The sequence below is a fragment of the Peromyscus californicus genome, unplaced genomic scaffold (genome assembly GCF_007827085.1).
Source record: "Peromyscus californicus insignis strain IS unplaced genomic scaffold, ASM782708v3 Scaffold_21__1_contigs__length_65335640, whole genome shotgun sequence".
NCBI lineage: Eukaryota > Metazoa > Chordata > Mammalia > Rodentia > Cricetidae > Peromyscus > Peromyscus californicus.
The window spans coordinates 38,326,130-38,350,194 of record NW_026294514.1 but is presented as its reverse complement, the minus strand read 5'-3'; the positions used below and the strand labels follow the sequence as shown (position 1 = coordinate 38,350,194).

Here is a 24,065-nt window from a genome sequence, read left to right as displayed (position 1 = left end):
CAGAGAAACCCTGTCTCGGGAAAAAAAAAAAAAAAAGAAAGAAAGAAAAGAAATAGTCAAAACCTATATCACTTTTCCAGTCAGAACTGTCAGAAATTTGAAGGTAGCAGTCTAAGGCAGGGTGTACTTTGTTTTCTTCACTCTTTTAAGATAGAGCTTTCTTCACTTGTTTGAATGATGCCTACCCAAGCACTGAAAGAACATCCCTGTGTGAGTGGTTGGTTCTCTTCTGGCGGCTCTTGGAGGCTGCGCCCACAGGCAGGCTGCCTGCTGTGTTCTTTGAGTGGGGAAGGACTCCTTCTTGAGGGCAGTGCTGATCCATCTGGGTATTTCAGCTCAGCTGCTGGAAAGAGATGATGTACTTGTGCATGTCTGGAAAAACTGTGCTAGTGAAGGACTTTTTGTCAGTCAGAGAAGGGAGGGTAGCTTTTCTAATTAAAGAAACTATGCAGAATAAAGTTTTACTTGATGTGTTTATTTATTAAGGCTTTTTAAAACTGTCAATCCATGAAAAACCTGTTACTAATAAATGATTAGTGTACTATAATTATACCATTTTATGAATAACATAATTCCTTTTTAGTAAACTTTTAACTCATTTCTTAAGATTTTGAGATCTGGATTATAAGTCCTGGAATAAAATTATACATGTAGTAGCACTTTTTAGCATTCTGACAGATTTTTTTCTACCTTTCTTCCATCATTCACTGTCAAGGGTAACAGTCACTTTGCATACTGTTGGATAGAGTTCAGAATTCCGGTTAGAAATAAGCATAATTAAAAGCCTGGGAAGATGGCTCAGTGATTGAGAGCACTCTCTGCCTATTCTTGCAGAGGACCTGGGTTTGGTGCCTACCCACATGTTGTACACAACCATCCCTAACTCCAGTTCTAGGAGATCCTGTGACTTATTCTGACCTCTATAGGTATCATGTGGTACAGTGACAGGTGTGCAAGCAAAACATTCATACCCATTTTTTAAAACACAAGCAGTGAAAGATGGAAATAGTGAAAAATATTTCAGGCTCACAGAGCAGCATAAATTATACTGATAACAATTTTAAATCCTGAATAGAGTGTCTTTCTGTTTCTATTAAAACACTGGCCAAGCTGAGTTATGAGTTCTGCTTCTATATATCTTTGATTCCTAAAGAAAATTAACTCAGAAGCATGCCATTGCTTAATCAAGACATTTCTTTTTCCTGCTTTCAGTCTCTCAAAGACAGTTTATCTCCAGAAGAAAAACCCATGAGAGCCTTTCAGGTCTTATACTGCTGGGAACAGTTCTCTAAAGTTCTATTTATAGTTAAGTGTTTCAGTGGACAAGAAATGTATTTTTATAAAACTGTGAAATATTTACACATGGGAATTACCCATGCCTGAGTTACACTCCCCCTTTTGAGCTTTGTCCTGCAAATGTTTTTGCAGCTAAAATTTTTCATCCACTAAAAATAGCCCAAAGTGATGCTTTTGCCCCCAGAGCCTAAAAGTTTGGCTGAGTGTGTGTGTGTGTGTGTGTGTGTGTGTGTGTGTGTGTGTGTGTGTGTGTGTCTTGTTGAAATAACAAAATTTAGAATCCCTGAACAATATGCAGTTTTATCTCAGGAAATGACATTTCTAGGACATACACAAAGCCTCTACTTAACACACAAGCGCTAAAGGAATTTTGTAAAGCAACAGTGTCAGTCAATACCTGCCTTCCATTTCCAGGTTACATGAACCAGATCTGTTGGGGTACTTTCTTGGATAATAGTTGATATGGGTGCCAGCACCTGCTTGCTTGGTAAGAAGGCATCACAGCACATGTGACCTTGGGCCTCTGCTGTCATTCAGAATTTAATGGTCTGCTTTTCCTTTGGGTTACTCGTAAGCTGTGAATGCCACCTTTTGGAGAATTTCTTTTCCCTGAAATTTCCTTAGAACAAAATCTGTTTAATTATGCATCCAACAGAAATTAGACAGTAAGAAATTAGATGGCTGTCAGAGTTCAAGCTGTATTGGTAACCCAGAGGTGCCTGGGCCTTTGAGAGTTGTGGTGGAACCAGAGTCTGGCCAGTCAGGGACTTCTTTCTGAAGTGTAAAAGGACTGAGCTCTGGCCACGTGTTGCTGATCTATGGCAATACGTTCTGAGAAATGGATCAGTAGAGGGGCCAACAAAGTCTAAATGGTATAGACCTGCCCCTCATCATAGACTTAAAAAAAATAAGATGTAAGATTTACTAGTGAACATGATTAGTGAGAGTGAACACAGTAGAAACTCAGGTATACCACAGTTGGGGATGTGTTTGATCCACAGCAGTTGACCATGCCTTCAACATCATCTACATGACACTCAGTGAAGCTTTACTTCGGTTAGGTATGAATCTTCTGGTGGCCAGGGAAATTGAACTCTTGGCCTCGCACAGAGCCTCAGTCACATGCCTGCAGCTTGGTGTGGCTGGACATAAGGACCTAGCCAATGTGAAACCTGAGCCACTGCGTTTCTCAGACTTCGCACATACTTGTTTATAGTCTGGACTGGGGTCAGCATGATGCCAGACACATGAATATCTTCTGGAATACTGTCTCCAAAGTCCCAGATAGAGTCAACTGTTTCACTGTTTTCTCTTGATGCAGTTAAGGGACATAAAAACACAAGATATATGAGGTAGCACTGGTAGATGGCATAATGTGTATAAAACAGTATACTTTTTTCTTTTGACATGTATGAATGCATTAAAAAGTAATGATTGAGTATAGCAAATATATTAACCAATGATACCATTGTTATCACTATGCAATCTTTCATAATATACATAATTGTGCTTTTTTTTAATTGACAATTTACTACAAGTCTTTGAGGGAAGAAGCTTTTCAAATTGGATGATATTCTAGTACAATTTTGAGTACATACATATAAAACATAACCTTTCCAAGCATACCCCAAATATTTAACATCATTTCCATGCCACTATTGGAAATATTTTAGTAGCCAGCCAACAGTAGCAAAAATAAAGAGCCAAGACCAGGCCATCAGAAAGGAAACAACATTTAGTTTGCTAAAGCAATCTTCCTTATGAAGTTGAATGTGGGAGCTGAGTTCAGGGAGCCTCAGACTTGCCCCCAAGAGCAGCTATGCTACCCCATCAATAGGTAGCTTCTAGAGACTCCCTGGGGTTTCTGTGGTGAGGGTAAGTATTCAAGGGCGAGGGTCCTACAATGTCCCTGCTTTGTCCTCCTTTGTTCTCACACAGCAGCAAAGCCACATTTTGCTTGAAGTCCTGAGGTGTATCTTTTGTGGGAGGTGTCTTGTGTCCAAGTATAGATCATTGGCTATACTGACATCCATTGAGTAATACTGCACTAAGATTTCTGGTACCCATAGGATCTTTGGACATGGTACCTAGCAATTTCTTTTATTTCTTACTTCCAGCTAGTTTAAAATGCATTAAGTGCCTATAATTTGGGCTGAGTTTAATTTCCTGTTGATTTCTCCCACTTTTAAAAGAATTGGAGTACAATCTACAGGCATTTATATTCACAGATTTATTTTTATTTTGAGGCAGGGCTTCACTATGCCCTCTCTGGTCTGGAACTCACTGTAAAGACTGTTGTTACCTCCAATTCATAGAGCTCTGCCTCTCAAGTGCTGGGATTAAAGGTGTATGCCACTGTGCCTGGCTTGATTATCTCTTTATTTTTAAAAAATTTTACTTATTTAGTTTATGTGAATGGGTGCTTTGCCGGTGTGTATGTTTCTACACAACATACATGCCTGGTGCCCATAGAGTGCAGAAGAGGGCATCAGAATCCCTGAAACTGTAATTATACATGGTTGTGAGCTGTCCTTCTTAGGTATGTTTTTCTCCTCTTGAATGGGATTGTGTGACAGTCCTCTAGAGGAAAGAAGATTCCATTGAGGAAAACCTTAAACTAATAGGAAGACCTTAAAAGATATGTAATTGACATGTCTTAAGTGATTTAAATCTGTATGGGAAGGCTGTGTCAAAGAAGTAAAGTAATACCAAAGAACAAAAGGCAGTTTTCTTTCTCTGCTCTTAGCCCAACAAATTACGTGGTGTGATTCCAGTTTACATTCAAGACACTATTAGAGCTTGGGTGTTCTCTAAGAAGCTCTTAAACCTGCGTTAATGTGCTTTAAGCTTTTCAGAGGTTTTCAGTGATTTCCACTTGCTACCCATATAAACCTCATATTGACTGAAAGGTAGACAGGACATGTGATAAATTCTCTAAAGATGAAAAGTGAAATCAATAGCTTTTTTACTTTGGACAAATTATTATACAAAAAACTTCTGGATCTTTGATACCTGCTATTTACAATGGAATTTTATCACCTTAAATTTGGAAGAACTGAATGAATGTCATCCAGTGAGTAATACTGTGTTAAGGTTGCAGACAACCATATTCTTAACATCAACTTAGTAGGGAGGGGATTGATTGAGCCCAACATTCATGAATGCCAGGCAGGTACTTCACCACGGAGCTACATCCCCAGCCTGTCAGGAAATTTTAATCACATTCCTTTTCTGTGTCTGTTATATGGCGTTGTTATGAGTGGCGTTGGTGAATACCTTCTTGTTCATATTAGCCTTTTTCAAAAGATACTACTAATCATGTAGCTTTCTGTTCATTAAGAGACTTGTTGGTACCCATTTTAAAGCTGACTTTAAATTATTCTACCCTTCTGGGTTTTGCTCTGTTTTTCCCCTTTCGTAGAGGATCTTCAAATGCTTCCTTAAAGGAAGAAGACTATAAGGACCCTCCACTCTTCCATTCTGGGGATCACTACCCCTTATCTGATGGAGATTGGTCCCCATTAGAAACGTGAGTATCTTTAAAATTTCTATTTTCCTAAGGGAAGGAGGAGGTGCATATTAGTAGCTTTTATGTTATTTGATAGTAATACCACTTTTCATTTATGTAATAGTAAAGTAATCATCAGGTAAAATTTAACAGGAATATGAACTGTTTTCAACAGCTGTTTTGTTCCTAAATTTAACTTTACTCTGATGGTGTTTGCCGGTTGTAAATCTGAATAATCACTATAGAATTTGCTCTACCTACTGTTAAATTTTAGTTTTTTGGTGTCAAATAATATAGTGAAAGAACATGTGGTCATACTGCTTATCTTCTGTGATCAAACCTTCAGATTTTCAATGAATTTTCAAAATTTATGTATTTTATGTGTAAAGATGTTTTGTCTGCATATATGGCTGTGCACCATATGCATGCCTGGTGCCTACAGAAGCCAGAAGAGGAAGTTGGATCCCCTAGGATGTTAGAGTTACAGGTGATTACAGTTAGCAGACGATTGTGAGCTGCCATGGAATTCCTGGGTACACCACTGAGCCATTTCTCCAGTCCCTTCTTAACTATTATTAATCCTACCTTCCTGTGTGTTTTATGTCTTACAACATTGCCTGTGTCATTGGTTTTCTGTGAGGGGCAAACAAATAATACATACTATGAAGGGTCTACAGGAGACCTGGACAGTCCTTAATAACCACTAACTGGCATTTTTGTTTTATTAAAGAACTCAAGTGGAATGAGTAATTGACATTTCCCTCAATGGAGTGTTTGTACCTGTAGTTGACATATTCAAACTTAATATACTTTTCTCTGTACACTGCAGCTCCCCAAGACTGAAGCCTTGTTTTTCTTTGTTCTTCTGTGTTCACAGCACTTATTCCCAGGCAATGTGTCCTAAGAGTGATTCAGAGCTGGAGGTGAAGCCAGCTGAGAGCCTGCTCAGATCTGAGTCTCACATGGAGTGGACTTGGGGCGGGTTCCCAGAGTCTACCAAGGTACTGGGGCTTACTGGAAAGACTAGGATGTGTCTGGTTAAACACCAGTAAAGTCTTTTCCTCTATTAAATGAAGGAAGCAATTTCTTATTGAGCTCACAGAATATAATGATGGCATTGCCCTCTTGTGGTTAAAAATGTAAATAAAAATTAACATTTTTCATAACATCCACTGTACATTTACTTATAATTGAATATAATATCTTTTGTGTCTCTCCCTAACAAATAATGTTGATTACAAATTATTATAGAAAAATTTTAAAGATACCTAAAACAGCCGGGCGGTGGTGGCGCACGCCTTTAATCCCAGCACTCGGGAGGCAGAGCCAGGCGGATCTCTGTGAGTTCGAGGCCAGCCTCGGCTACCAAGTGAGTTCCAGGACAGGTGCAAAGCTACACAGAGAAACCCTGTCTCGAAAAACCAAAAAAAAAAAAAAAAAAAAAGATACCTAAAACAAACTAGGGTTTTCACACTGCAATTTTAAATAAATCACTAAAGTTAGGGTAGGATATAGCTCAGTTGGTAAAAATTTGCCTACCATGCTCTAGACATTGGGTCCCATCCCCAACATGGGCGGGAGAAAGTTCATAAAACTTTTCAGCTGCTCATAATGAAAGAATAATGTACTGAAAGATCCATTTCTTGAAAGAAAACCATTTAGCTCCTCTGTTGAATTCAATTTTGTAAGAACAGAAACTTACTTGTTTATGACTGACTGTTTTAAGTTGCTGTAAGAAGCACTGGGGTCATGAACGAAGTTTTCATGTATGTATAAGCTGTTCCCCTCAAAGTGAACATTTTCTGCTTTAGATTCTGAAAATCGTCTAAACCATTTTCTCCAGTGTTTGATTTTTTTGTGAGCACAGTTATGAATGTAACTTTTATAAACATCATGATATTGAACAAATTACAGTTATTTTACCAGTTGTGGCCTGTTTCACACAAAATAAAGCTAGTGAATGTGTTACCATATAAATAAAACTAGCACAGCAGATTAAGAAATAGGTCATAAATTCATTTGAAGTAAAATTTTAAACAATTCACCTTTGCAGGTCAGCAAAAGAGAAAGATATGACTATCATCCGAGGACAGCTACAATCACACCATCAGAAAACACTCATTTTAGGGTAATTCCCAGTGAAGACAGCCTCATAAGAGAAGTTGAGAAGGATGCTACTGTTGAAGATACTATCTGTACCATAGTGAAACCCAAACCCAGAGCCCTGTGTAAGCAACTGAGTGATGCAGCTTCTACTCAACTTCCTGAACTGCCTCTTGAAGCTCCTCAGATTTCATCTATGTTAGATGCAGACCATGTTCCCAGCCCATCCTCAATAGAGGCTCCCTCAGAACCCAAACCAGCTGCTAAAGTAGACTCACCAACAAAGAAGAAAGGTAATTGTGTGATTGACGTCACATCTCATCAGTGTAGATGTATATTAGTTCAGTGTTTCACGTACTGTTTTTACACATTATAAATCAGCCAACCTGGCCTCTTGGTGCAATCAGGAGATACAGGAAACATGAAATGATGCTGTTCCAGTATAGGATGACACACTATTTTAGATTTCAGTAGATAGATGGGAGTATGCCCTAAAATAATGATAAATGTATAAGTCACTTATCATGATCAAGTATTATATCCTGTAAATGATTAGATATGCTATACTAGCATAGGACTAGCAGTGCCATAGGTACATTTACTCCACCATCATTACAAATATGTTACCCTAAGATGCCCCTGTGTGGTGGGAATTTGCAGGTGCTTTATGATTCTCTAGGGACCACCATTGTGTATGCATCCACTGAAGTGTCCTCATGTGGTGCAGTGCACAGCTGTGTCTCCTTGCCATCTCTTGACTCACAAACAGCAAGTTCTAGACATTGTGACATTTGACCCTTTCAGACCCCAGGATATGCCACCTAAGATATTCTCTGTAGAGCTACAGTGCTATTGACAGACACACGGAAGAAGAAGAAACAGACACAAGCAAGGACACGGGCAAGGCTTCGGGCAGCTAGCGGCCCATCCTGTTTAAAAACCTCACATTATTGCAGAGTTGTAAACAGAGAACACGTTCTAACCTCCGGTGTGTTTCTCTTTTAAAAACAGGTGTTCACAAAAGAAGTCAGCACCAGGGACCTGATGACATTTACCTTGATGACTTAAAGGCTCTTGAGCCTGAAGTGGCAGCTCTCTATTTCCCTAAAAGGTAATGTATGTTTGTGCATTGAGGTGTGGACAGCTTGAGAAACTCCAGTTATTTCATCTGAGCAAGAGGAACAGAGTGATGGTCTTTTAGCTAAATCTGCTTATTGCTTCAGGTTTGGGGACGCTCATAAATAGTGTGTATTGTTTTGACTGTAGTGACTTGAAAGTAATATATTGTTTGTGAAATATTTAGTACAGTAAGGAGAGAGACCCACGTAAGAGATTGGACTGTGTGTGTGTGTGTGTGTGTGTGTGTGTGTGTGTGTGTGTTGTGCTGTGCTGTGCCGGTGCTATAGTGCACACTTACAGCGGGCAGAGAACAACGGAGTCAGTTCTCTTTTTCCACCATGCAGGCTCCAGGGATCAACCTCAGGTTGTCAGAGTCTCCCAGCAAGCACTTTACCTGCCTCGCCTTCTGGTAGCCCTAGTTTGGTGCTCTTTTTAGTCATTCATAACAAACTGAATGTGCTTGAGGAAATTCATTTTATTTGTGTATTTTAAAATACCACATTTTAATTTACAAACATTTTACAAAGAATTTCTTCACTCCTTTGAAGAGTGTGAAGCCACTTCTGAACTTGAGTCTTATAAGGCTCCATCCAGGGGACTCTGTGTCCCCATGTTGCCCATGTCCCTGCCATGTCACAACACCGTTCTTCCATCCCTCATTATTTTAAAGTAACTTGACCATGAACCTCAAACACAGTATATGTTGACTGTCTTCCCAGGTTCATTGTAACCTAAGAGGGATTACTACTTAATATGCTGATTATAAAACACAATTTATTTTCTTAGAAAACTATATTCTTTTATATGAATTATTGGGAAAGCATACTTCATTTTTACTTGGAATGGAAAAATGAGAATGATATAAATATACTTAAGATTTTTTAACAGATATTTTTAGGAGATTCTTAAAGTTTGTTTCTAACTCTATATACTAGATTATCTTAAAATACCCACATCCTGTATTTGAAGTAATAGGTTTTTAAAGATGAAAAAATTGAAATTGGTCCAGTTTTTTAAGGGTAGGAAAAATTAAAATGTAATCTCTTAGAATTATGACTTTCTCTTATATTTTCCAATCTTTTTACTTTACTTTTATACTAGATTTTTAAAATATCCCTATTAAGAAATAGGGAGCAAGGTCAGGCATACTGATACACACCTTTAATCTCAGCACTCAGGAGGCAGAAGCAGGTGGATCTCTGAATTAGAGGCCAGCCTGGTCTACATAACGAATTTTAGGACAGCCAGATGGAGCTACATAATAGAAAAACCCAGTCTCAAAAAACAAAACAGGAAAAAAGCAAAGGAAAGAAAATAGTCACTGACTCAGTGGAGCCTTCCATACTTGGTTATAGTTCTGCTGGTAAAGGTTACTGTCTGTTCATTAGCCACGCTTATAAGGAAGGACTGAAAACAGGGACATGTCCTACACTATTTTATTACAAGTAAGCATTCTCTGTCATGATTGTCACTGTATTACTAAATAGTCATGTTTTATGCATCTAGTGTTCACACATGTCCCATCATTCCTGTGTATTTGCAGCATGCTGAGTCAGATGGCATCCCTCATGTTGACATGCCCTTACTGGCTGAATGATGCCAGCTGCTGTAACTGATAAAGCTCCATGTCGCACGGTTGGGATAGCGTTCCAGCACTAGTGTTGGCGGGAGGCCCACGTACAGGCATTCTTCTGTCTCAGGGCTCCACATAGAGACAGACAGGCTTAGGAGAAAGGGCCTTAGTGGGGAGTGTGTAGAACTGTGCCTCCCACATCCACAGCTTAGTCGGGTGGTGCTTGGTAAAGACAACACAAGAGTTACAGAACACACAGCCGTCTTTTGGTTTTATCCAAGTATGGGTGTTGCCTCTCTGCCCCTCACTGCATGAGTTTGGTACATTGCTATATCTCAGTGGGCTTGGCTGTTCAACCATTTCTAAGGAGGAGACAGTCTCTCTGTCAGTTTCATCTTAGTTTGAAGGTGTGAACTGCTATTAAGAGAAAATTTCCCCAAACATAAACTAACTTCCTGCTAAGAACATGTCTACATTTCTACCCTCTGCTGCCACCTACTACTCCTCTCTTAGAGTTTTTTCAGAAGTTCATGTTAGTTTCACCAGATGGGTCATGTTTTGCTTTGCTTCAACAAAACTTTTAAAATCCTGGCTTCTTGGGTTGGAATTGTCACTTAGTGGCCCAGTGCCTGCCTTCCCACACATGAGGGTCCTGGGTTCAATCCCCAGTACTAAAAAAAGGAGGGGGAGCTAACTTCTAGGAAAAAAGATCTGAACATCTCAAATATTACACTAAATAGTCACCAAAGTTAAAAGTAGTTAACATTTGTGACTAAGAAATATAATGTGCCATTTCCTTATTTCACATTTATGTTCCATTCCAATAGGTCAGTGCGCTCACCTTCTGGCACCAAGCTTTCTGTGCCTTATCTCGAGAAATGAGACTAGTAAGGTCCAGACCTCACTGCTGTAAAGACAGTCTGCATTGTTCTAGATAGCCTCCTGAGTACTGTTTTCCTGAGTATTTCTGCTTTTTAAATTAGGTTAGTTTTAGATAGTGTTAAGATGAATTTAGAAAAAACCTTGGGTTTTGTTTTAAGAAAGCAGCCTTGGACTTAACAATTTTCCACAGACTGCATACATTACCATGACTTTTTTCTTGGAATGCCGTGATCAAAGGGCTCCCAAGTGTCCGAGTTTTCTTAACTGTCTGTTATTTCATCTTCACAGTTGAAGTAACCGCTTTTCACTTTACTTCTTTAATTACAGTCAGGAAGGCCCCAGGTGAACAGCGGGCACCATCGGGAGTGGCTTTGTGAAGTGTTTCCTACATGTGTTTCTTAGTGTTCAGATTCTTACTAATGTCACTTATGGTGTGCTTTTTAAACACTACTTTAAAAGGCTGTGGAGTGGGGTCACTGGGAAGATGGCTTGGTAGATAAGAGCACTTAACTGTGAGAAGCATAAGAGCCCAAGTTCAGATCCCAGGTACCCACTTAGAAAGGGCATGGTGCTTCATGTGCCTCTAACCGCAGCATTGGGTGCTGGAGACAGGTAGATCCCGGGAGCAGGTAAGTCTGAGAGTGGTGGAGGAGAACACCTGACTTACACCCTGCTCTACCCTTCTCGTGTGTGTGTGTCACCCCACACTTACATGCATGCATCATGCACTCATACACCGCAAAAGTTAGGTTGGATTTTCCAGCTGTTCCTCGTAGGGTTCTAGAGGACCATGTACTAAGGCAAAGATAGAATGAATCCTTGGTTCCCCTTCCTTCCCTCTGCCACAGTGACACGGACCCCGGCTCCCGACAGTGGCCCGAGTCCGACACCTTCTCTGGCTCTCAGTCCCCACAGTCTGTGGGAAGTGCGGCTGCAGACAGCGGCACCGAGTGCCTCTCGGACTCTGCCATGGACTTGCCTGATGTCACTCTCTCCCTCTGTGGAGGCCTCAGTGAGAACGGAGAGATATCTAAAGGTATGCTGGACAGCCGCGCTTGTCTTCACCTCAGGAGGGTAGCCAGGTCATCTCTTGTTTTAACGTCGGTCTTTGTGCCCAAACCTCTGTTCAATAAATTACTGGCGTGAGGGGAAGAAATTAATGAAATCTGCTTTTAAACATGGTATGATGTCTGCTCTCTTGACTGGCCTTGTGTGAGTGTGGGTACCTTTCCATAAGGCCGTGTCCTTAGAGTTTCACAGTGCCTTTGTGTGGGGTAGTTTTATGAGGACTTCTGCCTTGAGGACTCTAATTTCAGACTCAGAAGTTGATAACTTACAGGCTGTGCTCTCTGCAGGGCAGCAGGGTGGGGTCATGTGGCATTGATTGTGTTTGTATGTAAAGCTGCTGAAATATCTGAGTGGAGCTTGGGGGCCCCCAGCTGCCTTCCTGGCAAACCCCAGGACTCAGTGAGGGGGGACCGTGAAGCTGTGGGACAGTGGCTGTCCACTGAGTAGACAGTCTACTTTTCTAGCAAAAAGAGGGATTACCTTCTTTCTCAGGCTTGAGAGATGTCTGCCCCATATTCTTCCAGCCTTTGCTCCCCATCTCCTGTGTTAAATAAACATGCTAGGCAAGCAGTGTACCATTAGCGAGATCTGCTCCCCTTCTGTCGTAGTTTAAATAACAGTGGACCAGGATGCTTGGGTTGACCTGGGTAGTCCAGACAGAGCTGGTCCTGCCTGGCAACTTTAGATTCACTTTCAATTAAGGCTTTTGTCGGTTTGGCCACTGGCCTGTAATGGCTTTTCCTAAAGGGCAGGATTTCCTTTCCATGACTAACACCGTGGTCACATTAGCACTGTCCTTTGTCTCCTCTCCCCTTCAAAAACTAAAGATGTGAAAAGAGACTGGGTGAAGAGAGCCCAGAGCTGCCTCACACATGGCAGCAGGGCTGCAGGGAGGCTAGAAAGGTGGTGGGGTTTTTTTCTTTTATTTTGGTTTGGGGTTTAGGTTGGTTGTTTGAGTCCTAAAAATATTAAAGTGTATTTATATGTGTAATTTATCTTGATAAATGTGGAAAAGTTTCTTCTAAAAGCCTTTTAAAGCCCACAAGTCTTTTAGTGCAGAGTACTGTAACCATCTCCTTCAGGGGTCTGTGCACTCTCTCACCAAGCTGACGGTTGCTCTCCTTTGCAGAAAAGTTCATGGAGCATATCATCACTTACCATGAGTTTGCAGAAAACCCTGGCCTTATCGACAACCCGAACCTGGTAATACGGATATATAACCGGTAAATACTGTTGCCTGATCATTGCTACGTACTCTACAGTTTTTAACTGTCATTGTTTTCCTTGCTATAAAATTTGTCATCACATAAATGAGCCAACAAACAATGATTTGCAGATGAGACTGAAGCTCCAGCTTATTTTTAACTAAGTCATTGCAGTGCTGTTACTCTGTTTGATGGATTTTACTGCTGCTCAGCTCACAGAAGTTTGACTTAAAGCAAATCTTCAAAATTCCGTTACTCATCTATTTATTGGAAAGAATGAACAATTTGATAGATAGTTTTTCTACTTTTCTCTAGTCCCCCGACCCTCTCTCTGCCCCAGCCCTTCCCCCCACCCTACTTTGCTTCTGACTCTCTGTGTAATGGGTTCGCACAATTTTTGTTTCTCATAGTTACTACAACTGGGCTTTGGCCGCTCCCATGATCCTTAGCTTGCAAGTATTCCAGAAGAGTTTGCCTAAGGTGAGTGGTCTGCATTTGAAGCCTCCTTCAAAGTATCTGTAACATCTAGCAGTCCAAAAGTTTATATTCTGTATTATTGGGTTCTATTCAAGGTTTTGAGTGTAGTATTTTATATCAGAGATCCAAATCTGCTGTATTCACCCACTAAATCCTAGGCAATTACGTGGCCTGCCACTTTTCCTCATTTTTTGTTAAGTGTTTATTTAGACCAGTTTCAGAGATAGAGACTTAGAGTGCTCAGTGATAGAGCACTTTCCTGAGTGTGTGAAGGTCTGGGTTCAGTTGCCAGTAGCACAAAAGGAATGGGAGTGATAGGTTTTACTAAATCATCAGTTAAAGATGGAATCAAGGCATAAAATATTTTCTTCTCAATATGGGAAGAAGCAACAAGTGGGTGATGTGCACACTAGAAAGGTGACATCACTGTGGCTGGATCAGATTGTGGCTGGAATGCCTGTTACATGGAACTTTCTGCCCACCCACAAGATATCATTTGCCTAATCAGTTTTTGAATCATAAAAGCCACAGGTTCCAAAGATAAGAAGTGAAAGCTGTCTGTCTGCTTACAGAACCCTGAGGTCCACTGGGTAAAACTGCCCTGAAGCAAAGGAGTGCATTGCCTTTCTTTCTGGGCTCCTGAAAGCATAGATGGGTTTGAGCGGTGTGTAGAGCATCACTCATTCCATAAGAAGGCAGTGTCCGAGGACAGTAGTGAGGAATCAGTGATTTGCAAGCACCAGATCTCCCCTGTTAACCCACACTGACTGTTTGCAGGCCACGGTCGAGTCCTGGGTTAAAGACAAGATGCCAAAGAAATCTGGTCGGTGGTGGTTTTGGCGTAAGAGAGAAAGCATGACCAAACAGGTAATGACTTCGATTTGATTTAAAACAACTCTTTGTCTGCCACTCATATAAAATATAGGGTACGGGTGCTGTTTGTCAGGAGGAGTCACTGCATGCAGGTGCTGCACGGGTGCTTTCTACAGATGTTTGAACTGCTGTTTATAGGGAGCTTGGACTTGGTGGGCAGAGCTGGGTGAAGCTGCATGAGTAGTGAGGGTGGAGCTGGAACTAACCTTGAAGGGACTCCAGAACTGTGCTCTTTGCACTTCTATAACCTCTCAGGTGTGAACAAGAGGTTACAGTTCTGCACAGATCCACACACAAACATGCAGAATATCCCTTTAGCAAAGTAGCAGGAGAGCACATTTGTCCAGAGACCCACACTAAATGAGCCTTCTAAAGAAGAGAATTCTGGGAGTTCCACCTATAGTTTCTCAGATAGCAGAAGGTGGTGGTCCTGCCTTTACCAAGTGCATATCTGTACCAGTGTGGTCTCTGACTGCTTTCCCCCTTCTGCATGGGACACAGGAGAACGCACCAGTAGTCACTTCGGTGGTGGAGTCCAGGTGTCTCTACCATTGGGCCAGTTAGTTATATTTTGTGAACATATATATATGATTTCTGCCCTTCAGCTTCAAGTGGAGAAAGTCCCTCAAGTTTCCAGTTTGGGGTTGAGGTTTTTGTTTCCTAGCAAGAATGACAGCTGAAGTCTGGAGAAAACATTGTACACTGACATTATCATCTTTCAGCTGCCAGAGAGCAAAGAGGGAAAATCTGAGGTCCCGCCAACAAATGACCTGCCTTCCAGTGCTGAGGAGCCAACCAGTGCCAGGTGGGTCCCTGTCCTTTATCCTAGCTCACAGCACTTTGTCAGTCCTGCTTGGGTATTACATCAAAGTTGATCTTGGCAATTTTGCTGAATTTTTAGCCAGAAATACCTTTTTCCTATAGAGAGACATGACGTGACATTAAGTGGCTTGTCAGTGCCACTTGGTAGATAAGAACTGCCTTTCCCAATTTATAGACATCAATACACATCACTGCTTCTAACTACTGTGCCCAGCACAGAGCCAGGCTACTAGGAAAGGCAGAACTTTGGGAAGGGATCCTGGAATGATTGGGGTACCTGTTGTGCTGGTACCCCTACTCCCCTTGCTTTTAAGGTGGCAGAAAGGACATGAAAAAGCTTCTAAAGGGTGGGTGTGGGTACATTGTCCTCTCCTTTGGGCATTGGAGTTGGCTCAGCCTGAGGAGAGTTGAGCATGTTGTGTATGCTTACATTCTCAACCCCATACCCTCATCTCACTCCCGCATAGCAATCCTAGTCTAGGAATTTATCTTCTTGCTCTTCTCACTTTCTATTAGAAAAGAAGTATAAAGTGAACTTTCTAACTTCAGAAATATTTCCTGCTATGCCCAGTGAATACTCATTTTGCCAGTGACGTTTTAAAAGATACAGAAGTAACTTCATGCCACTTACAGGGAGACAGATAGTTACCTTTTAAATTTGTGATCCTAATAGTTAAGGCATAAGTAAATGGGTATGGATAAGTGTTGGAAAAAACAACTCTTGCTGTCCTAGAAAAGGTTGAAGGTTTTTTGGTTTTTGGAGACCAGGTCTTCCTGTATAGCCAAGGCTTGAGCAGATTCTTCTGCCTCAGCCTTCTAGAGATTGGGATTATGGACATGTGACACTTGTTTATTTTCCATCCTAAATTATAAAAGCGCTGTCAAATGCCCTGCCTCTTTGTGACTAGTTTGCTGTTGGATAGGCCTGCAGAGAATGATACTTCTAGTGACGAGGGGTCACAGGAGTTGGAAGAAACAATCAAAGTTGACACCATCTCCATCGAGACACTGAGTCACTGTGGCACAGCTTCATATAAGAAGTCTCTCCGACTCTCCTCAGACCAGATAGTGAGTATTGTGCAGTAGAGTTATACTTACATAAATTCTTCTCTAGGAGGACAGCACCCCCAAACCCTGGTGAGCAATTAGGACCACTCAAGGAGCCTGTGACCTGGGTTCCTGCCCACATAGAATTATTGCCTCAGTTTCTGGAAATGAACCAAGGAATAGTTTTTTTGTTTGGGTTTGGGTTTGGTTTTTTGTTGTTGTTTTCCATGGTTTTTGTTTGGGGGAGGGGTTGGTTTTTTTTGGTTTTTTTTTTTTTTGGTTTTTTGAGACAGGGTTTCTCTGTGTAGCTTTGTATCTTCCCTGGAACTCATTGTAGCCCAGGCGGGCCTCGAACTCACAGAGATCCACCTGCCTCTACCTCCTGAGTGCTGGGATTAAAGGCGTGCACCACCACTGCCTGGCTCAGGAATGGGCATTTTTAGCAGGTGTCTTTAGTGAATCTTGCTCCTCACTCAGCACAGGACCACATACTGCCTCTTGGGATTCATAATAGTAGAGCAGTGACATTTTAAATGCAATTTCCTACATCTCACTTGGACACAGTTTGACTATGAAATGGCTTTACTGGATTGAGCATGAGGCTGTGGCCAGGGCAGTGATTAGTGAGTTTAGGTATGATGGATGATAGGGAGGTTATCAGGAAATCCGTAGAATTAGAAAACAGTACTCAAGCAGTGTGGCTTCCTCAACCGTTATTACCATGCTACATGCTAACACCAAGGAAACCACATGCCCTGAGTTCTGTTGTAAAGCTTTAAACTTTCTTTAATGTTGTGCTTTTTATAAAAGGCAAAATTGAAGCTGCATGATGGCCCCAATGACGTGGTGTTCAGTATTACAACCCAGTATCAGGGTACCTGTCGCTGTGCGGGTACCATTTACCTGTGGAACTGGAATGACAAAGTCATCATCTCTGACATCGATGGAACAATAACCAAGTGAGCTTGGCATACTGTGGGCGGCAGAAAGGGTGTAGGTTGGGGAAGCAGTCAGTCCTCAGCAATAATGAGTGTCTTTTAAACCATATGCCCTAAGATGTCCTGAAAACAGCCCAAATGGAGTCATTTTTAATGGATGAGGAGGAGGTCTGTGGCACCATACAAATGAATTCTCAAAGTAACTTGGAAAGATTTGGCTATTTGGTCCCCAAATTCTAATGTTCAAACGAGACAAACTGTTAAGATTTTAGGGATGAGAGAAAAAAAAGATGTGCTAGTAGATTATCCCTGAAAATAAATACCGTGCTTTCCTATAACTCCCTTTTAGGAGCACCTCAGGGTGTATTATTGCAGGGCTGCCTTGCAGTTGCACAGAGTCAGGATGAAACCAGCTTGGGAGAGTGTCCCCAGCTTGCACACCCACCTAGTGCTTATTGGCAGCAAATATGGAAAATGCTCAGCCTTATATGTTGGTTTCTGATACCTGTTTCTGTTTCTACCCTCTTACCAGGTCTGATGCATTGGGACAGATTCTCCCCCAACTGGGTAAAGACTGGACTCATCAGGGTATAGCGAAGCTCTACCATTCTATCAATGAGTAAGTACTCATTCTCATGCGTCCTCTTCCCAGTTGTACTTTGACCAAGAACTCGAGAAAAATAATATACATCTGTATACATTGTGTGTTTGTGGCCTAGATATTTTTTGGTTTTGTTTTCAAAAGCGTGTGTGGGTGGTATTAGTGGTTTTACCTGTCATAACTCAGCTAAGTTCTGGAAACCACCAACTTTGCTAGGTCGTCAGAACTGTAACTATTTGTGGCTAAGATTTATCAGGAGAGCTGACTTTCATATCTGGTTTATTTACTGGGTAGGTAGCATAAGCATGCATGGAAAACAGTTGCTCAAGAGAAGCCATACCATCCTTTTTGGGATCCTAGCATGTCCATGTGCCACTGATCTGGAGATATATAGTGCCATCTTCAACTTGAGTTGAGAATACCATCTTATGAAAATCAGAATATGTCAGCTATTCGGGTGTGATTATGCTGCCTGTCCTATGGAATAGTTTGTGACCTACAGACTGAATAAGGCCCCATAGATGGTTCATTTACAGCAGATACCACCTTACAGATAGTCCAGGTCTGTCCACTCTGGGTCTGTTTCTGAACTAGGTCAGCATGCATTATGTCAGGGCTTTGCAGTTTCATAGAATCCATTTTCCCCATGGTTTCTAACCCTAGCTGGTTTCTTTCTAAGGTCAGTAATTTCATTTTCAAAGTAAATGAGAAGACCTTAATTTGAATCTGTTAAAAGGAAAAAAATTGTCTTTCCTTGATCCAAAACCCATGGCTAACCAGGTTGTTTGTATGTGTGTTTGCTGTTTCAGGAACGGTTACAAGTTTCTATACTGTTCCGCCCGTGCCATTGGCATGGCCGACATGACCCGTGGCTATCTGCACTGGGTCAATGACAAGGGCACGATCCTGCCCCGAGGCCCTCTGATGCTGTCTCCCAGCAGTTTGTTCTCCGCCTTCCACAGGTAGCCGCAGTGCCTATGCTGGGTTCCTCCGGGGGCTGGGGTGGGGGAGCATTAGAGCCCAGGGCCCAGTGGAGTATGTGAACAGACAGAACTCTTGACAGGCTCTAGAGTGTCTGTTTCTTCATTTGCTGCTCTCTGAAGTGCTCAGAGATGATGAAGGAAAGTGTGACTTCCCACAAGCGTTATCACCCAGATATTCTGTCATGAGACTGACAAGCCAAAGAGGAAGGATGCTGACCATGCCCAGGATTAAGAAAGGAGGGTGATGTGGGGATGAAGATCTGTCCAAGAACATACTTTAGTAAAACTACCATTTTGAATTTGGTGCTTATATTTCTTTTTCTTTAGGGAAGTGATAGAAAAGAAACCAGAGAAGTTCAAAATTGAGTGTCTGAATGATATTAAGAACCTCTTTGCCCCGTCCAAGCAGCCCTTCTATGCTGCCTTTGGAAACCGTCCTAACGTAAGTGTCTTTGGAGTGTGTGTAGATTCTGTGTGAGCAGAATTCAAGCAGAGCTGCATTCCGGGCATAGCCATGTTACAGTTCTCAAGTCAGACCTATAAGCAGAGTTAAATGACTGCTCTGCCCAGGGGGGTCTCTAGAACCTTGTGCATTCTAGCCATGCAATCTACCATTGAACTGTGTTATTCCAAACCCTTTAAAAATTTCAATTCATTTTATGTGTATGAGTACTTTGTCTACATGTATGTATATTGAACCACATGTGTGCCTGATGCCTGTGGAAATCAGAAGGCATCAGATCTCCTGGAATTTAGAGGTAACAGGTGATTTTGAGCACCATATGGATGCTAGAAATCAAACCCAGGTCCCTCTGCAAGAACAGCAAGTGCTCTAAACCATGAGTATCTCTCCAGTCCCTTTTTAAATTTTTTGGTGAAACAAGAGCCCAGTAAGTTACCCAGGCTGGCCTTGAACTCGTTCTACAGCTTAAGTAGCCTTTGAACTTGAAATCTTGCCTCAGCCACTTGAGTAGCGAGGATTACAGGTTTTCAGTAGGGGCCAGGCTTATTCAAATTTTCCTAGAAGCTGGGGAAGTCCTGTACTTAGCTTTTGGCCCCAGGAGTATATACAGAAGGATAGTGTTCTTTGCCCCCCCATCCCACCCCCAACTTTGAATTTATTTTCTCAGTCATTTCTGCCCACATTCTAACTGGTCTTGAGCCGTGCCCTTGAATCCACACCAGGACCACGGTGCAAGTACTCCCTCTTCATTGACAGTTCTCACCCTGCCTTTTGTGCTGCATCCTATTGGGGGAGGGGACCCTCCATATCTGGGTGCACTAAAGATGTTACTTCAGTGTTCTCAGAGGACTCTGCTTTGCTCCTTTGCTGCCCGTTTTCTGACTCCCTGTGCACTTTCTGGGTTTGTCTGAAGACTTCAGTCTTCAGCCAGTGCAGTGGTTCTGGCTAGGAAGAACCAGCTAAGTTTTTGTTTCTTCTGCAGGATGTCTATGCTTACACACAAGTCGGAGTTCCAGACTGTAGAATATTCACCGTGAATCCAAAGGGTGAATTAATACAAGAAAGGACCAAAGGAAACAAGTCATCGTAAGTGCATTCAGGTTGCAGCCAGGGTGCAGCTGAGGACAAATAAGAACTGAGACAGGGCCCAACCAGGAGGAACAGAGCTATACCTCTGTGAGCGTTTTCCTTGAGGATAGTGGCTTAAGGAATCTCTGGTTATTTTATGTATGGAAGACAGTCTGGACCCTGGGATAGGGCTGAGCTCTGAGTAAATGCTGAGCAGCCCTCTTACTTTTATCTGAAAAGCCAGCTTCACAGCCCATGGTTTTGTGCTAGACATAAGTTGTGAAGTAACACTTGTATCTCTTCCCAATCCCCTTCCAGGTATCACAGGCTGAGTGAGCTTGTGGAACACGTGTTCCCACTCCTCAGTAAGGAACAGAATTCAGCCTTTCCCTGCCCAGAGTTCAGTTCCTTCTGCTTCTGGCGAGACCCAATCCCTGATGTGGACCTGGATGACCTAGCTTGAACAGGGCCTGTATGGCAAGGTGGGGTCACTGTCACTCACCTCTAAGCAGGGAAGGTAACTGGCCCTCTTGCAGATGAAGATCCAGGGGCTGGCAGTCAGGAACCTGCTTTCCAGAACAGGGACAGGGTCCCCGAAGCTGGCACTGCCACCCTCATTCACCTTCCCAGGCCACCACTCAGCACCTGGACAGAGGAATAAGGGACTCGGCCTGAGGTACAAGCCTGTGCTCCGTTCCATGGGGTCCCTCACATGCTTCCTGTGGAGGTGTGTGCTGTGCACCACTCACCTGCATAACTTAACATGGAAGAAGTCAGAAACTGAAAAAGAATGGACCAGCACATGACTACACACAGTAAAGAGTTAAAATTTCCACTGCTCAGTTGAGATCGTTTCTCTCTCTAACCAGGGCTTTCTCCAGAGGTCCAGTCAGTGTTGTAGCTACATGTTCATGTCCTCCTCAGGACACTCCACTCTTGAACACTGAACTAGGACAGCTGCTTCGTGTGCCAGCACCACGAGCCCCACTAGACCAGCGTGGGCTTGCGGGGAGAACACCCTGCATCATCATCTTCTCACCTGTGCCTGCTGCACAGCGAGAAAGAAGCTGTTCAAGTTACTGTTTTAACCTAGCCAGAAGAACAAATGCATATTTTATGTCTGGAGTAAGAGTGAAAAATTGGTTTAAAATACAGAAAAGGCAGCAGCTTCACCTTACAAGTGTAGAAAGGCAGTTGCACTGGGTCCTGGGAGTTGTTACCGTTTTCTCTGACAATGTCACCTGGCATAAGTGGCCCTTTGCAAGTAGGTATTTCAGGACAGGGTTTCTGAAATTCTGGGCTTCAGAGTTGCCAGGGGAAAAGCCTTTGGCTAGTTTCATTGACCAGTCATTTGGATTTCAGCCATGTAATGAGTCCCTGGAGGCATGGGAGATAGGAGTCATGGAGTGCCTGTTGAGAGCTAGCACCTCAGCAGTGGCTCCAGCCCATTGTTCTGACTCATCTGTCAGCTCTAACTCAAAGTTGACACTGCAGATGTGGCCCCATGGGAATGTGGGGGTACCCTTACATTTCCTTGGCAGCATCATGCACTGGCCTAGTTAAGTGCTCTTGTCAAATGTCAGAACAGATGGCACCAGGGAGGGTTGTGTCCTGGAATCTCCAGAGCCTATGATCAGCTGGGTGTGGACAGTCAACTGCAGTGCGAACATCAAGAGACGTGTTGGCAGAAGGCATCCCAGAGACCTTCAGTGGTTCTTGGTCACAGCCCTCCACTGGGAAGATGCTTCTGAGCAGAGAGGGGGCTGCAGATAAAGATAGTTCCACTTCCAACTCTGCATGCCCTGTAGTTAGATGGATGGCCTTGTCACAGTGTTTTAGATTGCTTCACCTAAAATAATACTCACCTAGAGTTGGTTTAGAAAAGGGGTGGTTATTTTCCAGATTGGAGAGTTGAGTGTCCCTGCCTCATTTCAGTATTGCAGTTGAATGCAGAGACCATGGTAAAATTCTTTAATAAAAGAAGAAGAAAAAAAAACCTCTTTGAACATAGTTCTCAGTGGCAAAACCACTTGGAGGCACATGCTCCCAGAGAAGGGGCAATACAGGCTTCCACAGTGCTGACCTTTCCCATAAGTAGTTGACGTCTCCTTCATGAGTTATTTGTGTTAGGCAGTAGGGAAACTCGGGTGTTTGTGTGAATTCTTCCCAGTTAGTGAAGTAAGATTCTGCTAAAGCAGCCACATGGCCACTTGATGCTGTCAAGCTAATCAGCACCTCCTGGGACTTAGGCACACTTTTAAGGAATAATGAGAGTTGTGTGCGCTTAACCTGAGCTTAGTAGAATCTCTGGTACAGAAAATCTTATCATGTTTCCTCCTTTGACTGTTTTAGTTTGCCCTTTATGGAGTTTTTGCCTAGGTAGTCTGTTTCTTTTTCTTGACAAACTCTGTTCTTTGGACACATGGGCCTTTTCAGAGGGCCCAGCTTAGGATCTGGGGCTCCTGGCCTGTGCTGATCCTTCTGCCCCAGTGTCCATTAGCCCTGCACTTGTCACTACAGATTGATCAGTGGGTATTTAGGCTAATGAATGTAACTCTTTTTCCTTATTTAAAGGAGTCTTCTCGCTGAAAGTAGATGATTACTATTACTGTAGTGTTATGAAGTATTAGGTTTGTGCTGAAAATCCATTGCCATTTGTTACAAATGACATTTGTTCTTTCTGTGAAAGAGAGATGCCTTCAAGTGTGTTTGCACACAAACCCTTAGCTGGCTTGTTGCAGTCTCACCCTTGCCATCAGTGACAGGTGATATTGAAGGGACGCTGCTGGCGGACTGGCCTCTGAGTTGTTATGTCAGCTGTTTCATAGTGAAGTGGCCCCTCAGTCCTCCAGTTCACTCTGACTTTAGTGTTTGCTTTGATGTTGAGTGTTGAAGCTTGCACTGCTGTAGAATTGATGGCTGCTCTGCATCAGGCTATGGGATGCACATGTGGACCTGGAGCATGCACATTAACCCTGTGATCAGTACTGCATTTCCTGTGGTCTAACCTGTCCGCATAGTTCCAGTTGGGAAAAGACATGTCCTATTGTGATGACCCCAAACTAAAGCTGCTAAAAATCATAGAAGGGACAAGGACCAGAGCCGAGCGGCAGGGAAGCTTCTGTCCTTCAAAGCCCCTTTGCCCATGGGACGGGTCCAGCTTTCTGTAGTGCTCCTGAAGCACGGCATCCATGAGAGAGAGAGAGAAACGGTTAAGATGACATGAACAACCTTCTCTTCTTGCAAATTGGCCGTTGCAGGGAGCTCAACTTACACCTTCATTGTATAGCTCTGGGACACCGCGTGTCTGAGCTTGAGAGCATGCTGGGGCTTATTTAAAACTGGGTAAAGTAAGTGCTCTTTCAGGTAAAAACGTTTTGTTTGGATTTGAAGGCAGAGGAAAGATTGCTCTTTTAATAATTGTGTTCAGCTGATGACATATTCGATTATTAGACGGCATTGTCACTAAGCAGTTTAAGTTGTGTAATCGTAACCCCCAGTGCAGTACCTCAGTCATGGTAAAGACGTCTTCAGATGAATGGCTCCTATTTTGGTGCCGTGTTTGATGTTCACAACAAAATGTTACAATAATAAACTAACATAAACTGACTGCATTGGGCTCTTTCCTTTACAGGGCATTTGACCATCTTACCTGTATTGGTGCCAGAGATTGATAAGTATAATCATCAGTCATATATGAATAGCATTTTTGTCTTTGCTGACGTAATTGTCTAAAGGAAGGAACTTCTTCCTGTTGCTCACCTGTAAACCCTGATTCCAGAAGTAAAGGTCCATCCACAGGAACTAATGCCTCTACCTTGTGGATTCTGCCAAGAAGGGATTGATTGAGACATCATTTCTCCTATAGTCTGGCTGCCACAGCAGCCTTTCAGAGTCCTGCTCAGCCTTGAATACCCCACCTTTATTAAGCCCTTTTTGAGGTATGTGGCAGGTAACAGTCCTGATGTTTCCATCAGGGAGCAGAGTGGACATGATCTTTGATCACAACCCCACATCACATCGATGATCCCTCAGATCA

At 42.6% G+C, this 24,065-nt stretch overlaps 1 protein-coding gene across 3 annotated transcripts in view; it reads left to right on the top strand.

Annotated features, from left to right (window-relative positions):
* Lpin2 (lipin 2) overlaps nucleotides 1–23,636 on the top strand; it is an 81,049-nt gene extending 57,413 nt beyond the window's left edge. For 2 of the 3 annotated variants that reach the window (XM_052750097.1, XM_052750098.1), the window contains 16 exons: nucleotides 4,718–4,825; nucleotides 5,682–5,805; nucleotides 6,858–7,200; nucleotides 7,919–8,018; nucleotides 11,330–11,517; nucleotides 12,679–12,772; nucleotides 13,165–13,234; nucleotides 14,009–14,098; nucleotides 14,827–14,909; nucleotides 15,835–15,994; nucleotides 16,784–16,932; nucleotides 17,444–17,530; nucleotides 18,322–18,474; nucleotides 18,823–18,937; nucleotides 19,941–20,044; nucleotides 20,345–23,636. In XM_052750097.1, coding sequence (XP_052606057.1) covers nucleotides 4,718–4,825; nucleotides 5,682–5,805; nucleotides 6,858–7,200; nucleotides 7,919–8,018; nucleotides 11,330–11,517; nucleotides 12,679–12,772; nucleotides 13,165–13,234; nucleotides 14,009–14,098; nucleotides 14,827–14,909; nucleotides 15,835–15,994; nucleotides 16,784–16,932; nucleotides 17,444–17,530; nucleotides 18,322–18,474; nucleotides 18,823–18,937; nucleotides 19,941–20,044; nucleotides 20,345–20,489 — 2,113 coding nt within the window. In that variant the 3' untranslated portion in view covers nucleotides 20,490–23,636. The remainder of the gene's footprint in view (nucleotides 1–4,717; nucleotides 4,826–5,681; nucleotides 5,806–6,857; nucleotides 7,201–7,918; nucleotides 8,019–11,329; nucleotides 11,518–12,678; nucleotides 12,773–13,164; nucleotides 13,235–14,008; nucleotides 14,099–14,826; nucleotides 14,910–15,834; nucleotides 15,995–16,783; nucleotides 16,933–17,443; nucleotides 17,531–18,321; nucleotides 18,475–18,822; nucleotides 18,938–19,940; nucleotides 20,045–20,344) is intronic. The other variant, XM_052750099.1, reaches the window with a different exon arrangement.
* The last annotated feature ends 429 nt before the right edge of the window (nucleotides 23,637–24,065 follow it).